Here is a 10328-nt window from a genome sequence, read left to right as displayed (position 1 = left end):
CGCCGAGAGCCGTGCACGTCGAGCCAGCGCTGTGCTGGTGGTGCTAGTTACGTATAATATACACAGATTGTTGACTCTTTAGAATGCAGTATCTTATTATTCTACTGTTAATATGTTGCATTCATAAAAGTGTTGCATTCATATCTTAAAGTGTTGTTAGATTTAGAGTTAACTAAAGTTGGCTATGACACTTGGAATTTCGTCGCTCGCTACTCCATCGCATAGCGAGATGCGGCCAGTCAGTTGTACTCTCTGGTTGTCATGGTAATCATGAATATTCATGGCATTATTCATGGCATTATTCTATCATTGGCAATATGGATAATTTAGTGTGAAAGGAAAGCTAGAGTAGATTAATTAACCATTTTCTCTAGGGTACTGATTATTTCTTTATTTTAATGATAATTGTGATTCAATGTTTAATCATGTTTACTATGTTGATTACATAATTCTATTCACATGAAGGTGAATTTTTGTTTTATGTTTCAGTAAATCGCTTTGTCAATCGCTTTGTCAATAGTTCTGATATTGATAGTCGACATTAAAGACAATTCATTGACTGATTACGTTGGTGGCAGTGTTGTTTCATTTCCCGTCCTTATACGCACCCTTAAACGTTGAGCCATGTGAAGCAAATGAACCTCCTTCCATAGCCGCAACAATGCCAGAAGCATGTGAGAATCGTAATGTAGATTGACTGGCTGCTGATTATGTAGTTGATGGAGAGCCTAGGCAGTTTTCCCCAAAGAAGATTAAAGAAATTAAAAGTAGAAATGCTTTGGTCAAGAAAAAAAGGAATCTGGGGGAAGCATATACCACAGAAAAAACAAACAAACTGATGCCTGCAAAAAGAGATGCAATGGAAAACAGTATGTGCACTTACTGTGAATTTAAAGAGCTTGACTGTAAGAAATTAACAGAAGCAGAACGTTTCCAAATAAGAAGAGCATTCTATGATATGGGGAACTTACAGAAACAGAGAGAATGGCTAACCCGGCATGTATTTTGTGTACATCCTGAATCTCAAAATAATCGTAGATGCAGTTACTTCTTGCCTAATATTGAATCAGGTGAGAAATGGCAAGTGTGCAGATCTATGCTTATTTCTACAATTGGTATATCAGTCCAACAAATTCGTACAGTAATGTCGAAACTTGATGCCTGTGGTGTTATTGAATATGAGAAAAGGGGTGGGCGTCAGCTAGTTGAGAGTGACAGATTGCTTAGAGAAGAAGTGGTAAAGCATATTGAGAAATTTCCTAGAATGGAATCACATTATTGCAGATCAAGTACTAAATGTCAATACTTATCCTCAGATCTCAATTTCAGTATAATGTACAAAATGTACAAGGAGGAACATCCAATGGGAGTATCATATTCATTTTACATGAAAGTATTCAAATCACTTAATCTTAAATTCCACCATCCAAAAAAAGACACCTGTGGGTTATGTGAAGTATTCTTTAACTCTAATGGTGAACAGAAGGCTCGTTTGCAAGAGGAGTTTAACTGCCACATAAACGAAAAAAATGAAGTCCGTAACCTGAAAACACAGGCAAAGGAAAGAGCTTCTAGTGATAAGAAGTATGGTGCCGCTGTGTTTGACCTGCAGCAAGTCATTTATGTTCTTAAATCAGCTCGGTCAGAGCTGTTCTATAAACGCCATCTATCTTGTTACAACTTTACGGTGTATGACTTTAGCAACTAAAGATGGAAACTGTTACTTTGCCCATGAAGGGCAAACACGTAGGGGTTCCTGTGAAATTGCATCGTATCTGTACACATACCTTCAAGAAATGGACACTAAAGGTGTCGAAAAAATGGATTTTTTCTCAGACGGATGCATTGGCCAGAACAAAAATTCTGTTATCCCAGCGATGATGATGTATTTCATTGAATCCTCAAAATCTATCCAAGAGATTACCCTCAATTTCTTCGAAACTAACCATGTTCAGTCTGAAGGAGACTCAATTCATAGTACCATAGAAAGAGCAATCAACCAAGTGTCGGAAATTGCTTTACCATTTCAGGTTGTGAGTATCATCAGCATGGCTAGAAAACGTCCAAAGCCATATACTGTTATTCCTACAAAATCAGCCGATATCAAAGATTGGAAGACATTAAGCCAAAAGAAAGGAATACTTAGAGTGCGTTATGCTGAGTCCGGCAAAAACATTGACTGGACTAAGTTTATGCAAGTTCAGGTAAAAAAGAATGAACCAGAAACAGTAAGATTTAAGTACTCGCACCTAGACAAGGAATACGAAGTAATCAACCTTTCTAATAGCATGCGTCGACAGTCAGAAAGTTCTGATGTTGAAAGTCCCCAAAATCTGTACAAGGCAGGTTACCCAAGATTGTCAGAAGCGAAGTATCAGGACTTACAAAGTCTCTGTTCCGGACCCACTCCAGTCCTTTCACATCCAGAATACCAAACCTTTTATAGGCAGCTTAATCATTGACATTATTAATAACAAATAAGAATATCATAAAACCTCGAATTGAAGAACAAACTAATAACACATTGAGACTGAAGTAAAATGTCAAATGAGGTTTTTATTTAGAAAAACTAGAAAAAGCAACCAATCTATCTGTAATGTGTAGTAGCTGTGAATATATAATACTGTACCTCCATTATAAAGTAGAGTAATATACTGCTGTATAATAATAATTTTCTATGTTTGAACCATGTGTTTTTACACACTATTCAAGTATATATAAGAACAATTTCAGCCTGAAATTGGCCAAAATATAACATTGAGCCTAGGCAAAATTTTACTGGTTCTTATATAAAAAAAAGTGTAGTGCACTGTATCTTTTTTAGGTTTGTGTACAATAAACCAATTCAAATATATATATATATATCATGCACCAAGATTAATTCTAGGCTAGTGTTTTTACATCTAGCATTATGACGCAAGCCTGTGGAAAGAAAGGACAGACACCCACCCACCCAATATTCGTTTAACAAATGGTAATTGAAACAAGATATATTAGAACCTGTAGAACTTCAATATTATGTATAAACACTACTACTGTTTGATTATAGAACTAACATTAAAACACGGCGATTTACTAAAGCAATTAGAATAGTGCTAAACACTAGGGGAAATTCATTATACTTAGGTTGGATTACTCCATTAAAAAAATCCTTAAGGGCTTGCAGGCCCTCAGAATTTTTTCTTGCATTAATCTAACCTTCGTATAAATTTCCACTAGTGTATTATATACAACTATTATAATTGCGTATTAATGATAATGATAATAATAATAAAGCAAAGTTTTGATGATTCATTCAAGTTTGGTGTTCCAATGATGTAACCAAATCATTTTAGCTGTTGTGTTTCTGTAGTCTAAGAGTCGCTTACTGTGTTTGTCTGATTCTAAAAATGATGTTTTTTAAAAATAGTTTGTCTTTATAGTACAAGATTCTTGCTGTGAATTTTCTTATAAAATACACTAATGTGTTAATGAAAATGAACTGTTTATAATTAAGACAATGTTTTTAACCAATGTAGTATTGTTCAAGAAAATATTGTATTTGCTGACCAAAATTTAAGTTGTTCTCAAATCAATTAGAATACAGTAGAACTCTTATTAAGGAAACACATTTTGGACCTAAAAAGTGTCCCAATAACTGGGGGTTTTTGCCATGTTTCCCCATGGTTAAAGGTCAAAATAGACAAGATTGGTTTATACAAATTAACACAAGCAGTAGACCTATACTGATATTCAAACTAAGGTTCAGGGGAGAACATTCTGGTTTATTGCTCAAAAGGTGTCTACGATATTTAGATTCAGATAGTCGTTATAACACTGTCATGAGACTTGATTTATAAAGTTTAATGACTTTCTTTTTTTGAGAAAGAAAAAATAAGTGTCCCCTTAATAGGATTTATTTGACCATTTGGCACACTCAGGAAGTGTCCCTGTCCCCGTAATAGGGGTGTACGAAGTAACACAATAGTTTTAAGTTAATTATCAGCTAATTAAAATAAAGTCATTATTATTTTTAATACAAATCATAAGCTTCAACCTTTTGAGTTCAACGTATGTTAAACTTAGCCCCGATTTAAGCTGTTTTATGGTCAGAATTCAAATTCTTTTCGTGCAGATTACTTCAAAAACGATTTTCTCGAAATGGAAATTTTGCTCAAATCGCGAATTGTGTTAGTTCGTGATGTGAGCGACGACGCGTTGTGTGTAAAGTTGAGCGTGATTTAAGTTAACAGAAATCACTGTTAGATGTTTGTAAATGTAACGTCAAATGTGAAATATAACGAGTTAAAATCGTACTATTTTTGGTATAAACGAGTGCAGTTAGGCCTCACTCAACCATCACATCCAGCTAGCCATGTCGCGTCGTCGCACAGTGAGCCAGAATGAAGTCAAAGTGTGCCAAAATTAATTACTCATTACAGAAGCTAATCTAAACGAATATAAGACTTATCTGGAGGTTTGCATACCCGTAGAATTCAATAAAAGCATGTTCAAATCTATATGACGTCATTTTTGTGCTGTTTTCTGATTGGACGATGTCAGTTTTCATTGTAATACCAAAACAAGTTCATATTGCAATGATTTTTGAAATGTTTAGGGAGGTTTGGGACAAAGGAACTTCTGTGAGAACCTTTTTGTATTTTCCATGACGTCATCAAAATACATTTTTCTGATTGGACCGGGCCAAAAGTGTTTTAGGCATAGGCCAACATTAGCATTTCTATTGTTAATCTTACAGTAAATATAAATGTGTGTTTTTTTTTAATAAATCAAAATCGAAATCGAAATTAAAATTCATAATATACCAGACAACCTAATTTTACATTTTTAAAATGTAAAAGATCCTCCCATACTTCGATAGGACGTCCCGGTTTGGGCTGTCTCTTGTGGGTTTTCTCTAGGTGTTGAAAGAATGTTTCAGTTCTGTGTCAAAACATAATAACTTCATTCGAAAATGGAATCCTTTTGTCAAGCCACGAGTTATTTTTTTAGAAACCCAGCAAACACGTGTTTACGTTCTTATAACGTTCGTGGCAAACATTGTGGTTAGGTATGTCACAAAATAACGTTTACACAACGTTGTAGGAACGTGCAAACGTTGTGAAATTATGTTCAGTACGTATTTATTGTTCTACAAAATCAAGTTTTCAACACAAAACTGTAACGTTATTGTCACGTTATCATAACATAGTATTGTTTGTTGGGAAGGTCGTTACTACTCGCGTAGTAGCTCACCTCTTCTTATGTTGAAACAGGAAGCTTTTCAAAGTCTTGGGTGTCTTTGAATAAAGTTAAAAACAATTGACGCCTAGATATAGGCCTGCATATCATCTTCATTATGATACATATTTGGATTATTAGGCTGCTCAAAATTTAATAAAGTAATTTAAACAGCAACAAAATATTACAAGATTTGCTACTGTTAAATCATGAGCAGTTTGTCAATTTTTGGAGTGTTTTTCCCACGCTTTGCATGAACTGGTTGAGTAGACGAGCGTACATCCCTACTGATTGCGGTTTACTCTAATTAAACTGTGTCTCAAATGTGCGAAAACAAGACTGATAAAAGCTCGCAAACTGACAATAAAGCTCTAGCTCGCAAAGTTGCAAAAAGTAGCAGCTAAATTTTGTACCATCATAAAGCGAAGGCTATACTGAAGATGGTGATGTAAAAATTAAAGCATGAATCCACATGAATCTAAACTTTCTCTCCTATTTTTCTAAAAATAGTTTTTTAAATATTTTTTCTGCCGTTTAAAAAACGATTTATTATTGATGCAAACTTCAAATTTAAACCAAAACATACATTTGTGTTCCCCAATTTATATACAAGAAGCGTGTACATTTTAAAGTAATTCCGAATTTCTGTAAGAAAAAAAAAACGTATTTGTATATAATATAGTCATTTATAGCATTTGAAATATTTAGAGAGAAATTTCCGACATTTGTTAAAAAATACCACCCTTAAAATTCGTTTTAAATGTAAAATATTTTCAGGATAGATTCACCTGGGTATACCCTTCTTCAATCATGTGAAAAATGTGTAAAAGCCATAGTCACCAAAATGGACTTTTGGCACACTTTGATTTCGCCCTGGCCCACTGTGTGTCGTACAACTAGATCTATAAAAGTGAAAAACGCCAATGTTTCTCAACAACGGATTATCTTGTGGAAAGTTAGAATATTTCCTTAAATTTACCCTATTAGATACATTGGATCTACCTATAAACCAAATTTTAGCTTTGGTACTTAGCTCATGGCTAGATACTATGTTGAAAACTACACATATTTCAGCGTGATAGGAAATCGCAAACATTTTTAAGAGTTTGGTCATTCCATGCCAAACAAACAAATGCATTACACCATGGGTCATAGATTTTTTTTTTTGATTTTTTTGCCACACTGACTCAGTGATTATAGATATCTATGTGAACTGAAAACCTGAAATTTTGAGACTCGCCAATTAGTTCATTTTTCTGTAGCGGCGGTTTGAAGTTAAGGGGGTGTGGCCCAAAATAAATATGAATATAATGCGAATTCTAGGAAGTTTCTATTCATGAATTGAACATGAATATATTCATGAAACAGTATAGAAAGTTTTAAGAAAATAATTTACCATATATTGGCCACAAAAAATGATGTATGTGATGTCCCAATTGCCATGTGATGTGACTTACTAATAATAATACGGGCCGTCACCCACAATACAAATTTGATGAGGTTATTATTACCCAGGTTGAAGTTGCACATTAAGAATTAAACCAGAAATAACTTTAGATAAATAAATTTGCAATTCATAGAAAATTTAATGGGTCTATGACATAGATTTAGAAAATTAAAGCAAAATATTTATATAAAAGAAGGGTATTATTGTTGATGATGTGTTAAAAACATGTTTTTAAGGATTTGGATTTAGCAGTAAAAGGTGTCCTACACCACAAAAGGTTAAAGGGGTTGTATGATGATAGCATACGAAAATCAAAGTTAATTTGAGGCACACACCCTTTACGTCGAATTGCAGCTACGGGAAAAAGAAAGGGGAATTTGAGTCTCAAAACTTCAGGTTTTTCTATTCACAAGGCCGGAGGGTGCAAAAAATAAAACAATCTATGACCTGTAATGTTGTAATGCATTTGTTGAGAGGCCACGCCCCCTTAACCTCAAACTGCAGCTACAGGAAAACGAATGAATTGGCGAGTCTAAAAAATTTCAGGTTTTTCAGTTGACATAGATATCTATATCACTGAGACAGTGTCCAAAAAAAAATTGAAATCTATGACCCTCGTGTAATGCATTTGTTGGCATAGAATGACTCAACTCTTAAAAACTTTCGTGATTTCCGATTATGTTATTGTGTAGTTTTCAACATAGTATCTAACCATGAAGGAGCTGTGTACCAAAGCTGAAATTTGGTTTAACTGGGGTAAATTTAAGAAAAGATTTTAAATGTCCACATGACGATCCGTTGTTGAGAAACATAGGCGTTTTTCACTTTTACAAATCTGGTCCCAACTTTGAGTATATGCTATTCAATTTTAATTGATTTGATCAGCCTGTGCTTGCATGTGGTTAGAGACAACTACACTCAGATAATATATCAGTAATATGAGGGGTATATACCCACTCAAATGGACGCAGGGTGACCTCGAAAATCACAAAAAAATGCATCGTTAAACAAAGCGGCTACTTTGAGTGCAGATAACTTCAAAAGGGAAGTGATAACTGTTAATCTAAGGCCATATTTGTGAAATATGGCAAAAGTAAGTTAGAATACCAAGTTTGACCCTGAAAGCTATTACCAATCTCGAGTTCTAAGCTTCCAAAGTTGAAGTAAATTGCGTTTGCTCATCTTGAAGAACCACGCCCCTTTTTTGAGGAGTCGATATCTTGGAAACTATATATCCTATAAGGCTAATTTTTGTTTGTTAGTTCAGCATATAGTGGATTGAATTTATTGAGTTTCATGAAAATCTGAGACAATCATACAGTAATTTCTTTTTAATCTGGTTGATTTGACATGGAATATATGACCCTACAATAGGTTAAAGGTCAGAATGTACCATTTTCGGTCACTATTTGAATATTTTTTCATTAAGACGAATATAAACATGAATCTCCTGAACACTTTGCAATCAATTGTGAGTGTCTGTGACCAGTAGTTACCGAGATATGACAATACAAGATCAATGGTCAAACTTTAAAAAATCGCATTTCCCACCGTTTTTTGATAAAAAGTGGTATTACAACAAATAGGAACATGCATATTGTGAACAATTTGAGACCAAAAAACAAGCGTCCAAATCAACAGACAGCCATTTTGAAAAACGCCCCCAAACGGGAATTTCCTCCCCCACCCCCATATCTGGGAGGTATGTAGGAGCTATATTTTATCTAAATTGGTCCATCTAGCCAAATCCATCGAGAAAAAAAGGTATCCTAAAATTAGTCACGGATCTCATGAAAATGACTCTACTAGTATAGGTTTGATTCACCGATTGCAGACTATGGTTTTCTCAGAGTAAGTTTTCACTATTATTACTGCATACGTAACCCACAACGATCAAGGTAAAATTGTAAGGAGGGATGCATCTCATGACTCTATCTAGGCCCAGTCTGCGCGCCCAGTCTAGGCAAGGCCTACTCTTGGCGTAGTTGGAAGATGGACCTACAATCCTATCCCATATCATCAATCATGATGCAAGAAAGATCAATGCAACACTTAGACACTAGGCCTAGTTTGCATGACAAGTTCGCCTTATTTTTTCTGAAGAAGAAGTACCTAGCAGAGCAACCTGTTTAAGGCCCAAATAGTCTATGTTTTTCCTTTATTTCTACACCTCAATACTGTAATATAATAATTATTAATAAATAAATACCCTACTGCCAAACTTTACTACTACTAGGGCTTATACCCCATTCAGTCTAGCTTCGCATTGCGATCGGTTGTAGCAATTGCGACACCCAATTGCACCCAATCGCAAAGTAAAATCGTGTCTGATAGCTCACCAATAGTAGTCGATAAGTAATCGATTTCGTAATTGTTACCCGTCGCGATTGGGTGCTAAAATCTTTATTACTCCCGATTACCACAGAATCCGATCGCAACAAATTACAACGGATTCCACGGACACTGATTGGCTGAGGTCAATCGACATGAGCCAATCAGTAATGTTGTTTACAATGTCGTCATTTTGCCAATAAATCCGCGCGAACACTCGAAAAGTTTTAAAGGCCTACCTACCAGTGATAGTACTAATTATATATACGACGATTAACTAATCAAAACATAGTTATTTCAACTTTTAATTTTATACGTGAACGGGCTATTATCAAGCGCCGGCGTAAACGTGAGATGTTACAGAAAATCGCTGTACTTGTGTTTACTTCAAGTCTAGCCAATATAGGTAAGTGGCAATTTGCTGTCTACTGTAGGCCTACACTACTACTAGGCCTCACTATTCATAGATAGCCTGGACCTAGTATACTAGTAGTCATGCGCCTCTATATAGGTAGATTTTATACCATTATTATTAATTTTTATTATTATTATTATTATTATTATTATTATTATTATTATTATTATTATTATTATTATTATTATTCTTATTATTATATATTATTATATTATTATTATATCACATAATGTTTACACATTTTTATAGCGAAACCTAGTAACTGATTCAATTGTGTAAATTATTGTTTTGTTTTTTTTTGTTTTTTTTTTGTTTTTTTTTAATTTAGCAATGCTTGGTGGAGATCGTGTTTGGGCCCTTCCAAGGAACACTGATTGGTGGGCCAATGACTCGTCAAACTGGATGAATGATGACCGCTTCTACCACCATTTTAGGATGAACAGAGCACCATTCGACCATTTGTGGGAATTACTGAGGCCCCACCTACTAAAGGATGAGACACGAATGCGTAAGCCCATTAGCCCCGAAAAAAGGATCGCCATCACCCTTCACAAATTAGCCAAACACACAGATCTTGGAACGTTGTCGGAAATGTATGGAGTGGGTGTGTCAACAGTATGTACAATTCACTTGGAGGTTTGTTATATTATTACTAAATAATATTTGTCTTCTTTTGTGGATGAATGGTTATTGCATGTTCATAATACAGCACTGTACAAGATATTATAAACTATTGATTTGTAATGTAAAAAATTCTCTGAAAGTTAAAATGTTTATAAACATATTTTTTTTTATTAAATAATGGCTTAAAATTTATTTTATTTTCTCATTTTATATTCGCTGGGTATGCAGAAAATATAAATTTATATATTTATTTTATTACGATTATTTTATGTATGCTTCTAGTATTATGAT

At 34.4% G+C, this 10328-nt stretch overlaps 1 protein-coding gene across 1 annotated transcript in view; it reads left to right on the top strand.

The window, feature by feature from the left end:
- Positions 1 to 3932, top strand: part of LOC117117687 — a 4215-nt gene extending 283 nt beyond the window's left edge. Inside the window, exon 2 of the mRNA XM_033262076.1 lies at positions 490 to 3932. Within this exon, the coding sequence (XP_033117967.1) occupies positions 1587 to 2462 (876 nt within the window). The 5' untranslated portion in view covers positions 490 to 1586 and the 3' untranslated portion in view covers positions 2463 to 3932. The remainder of the gene's footprint in view (positions 1 to 489) is intronic.
- The last annotated feature ends 6396 nt before the right edge of the window (positions 3933 to 10328 follow it).

This window comes from Anneissia japonica, unplaced genomic scaffold (genome assembly GCF_011630105.1).
Source record: "Anneissia japonica isolate Jap-2015-1 unplaced genomic scaffold, ASM1163010v1 scaffold13852_len218977_cov144, whole genome shotgun sequence".
Taxonomy (NCBI): Eukaryota; Metazoa; Echinodermata; class Crinoidea; order Comatulida; family Comatulidae; genus Anneissia; species Anneissia japonica.
This window is presented reverse-complemented; position numbering and strand designations above follow the sequence as displayed.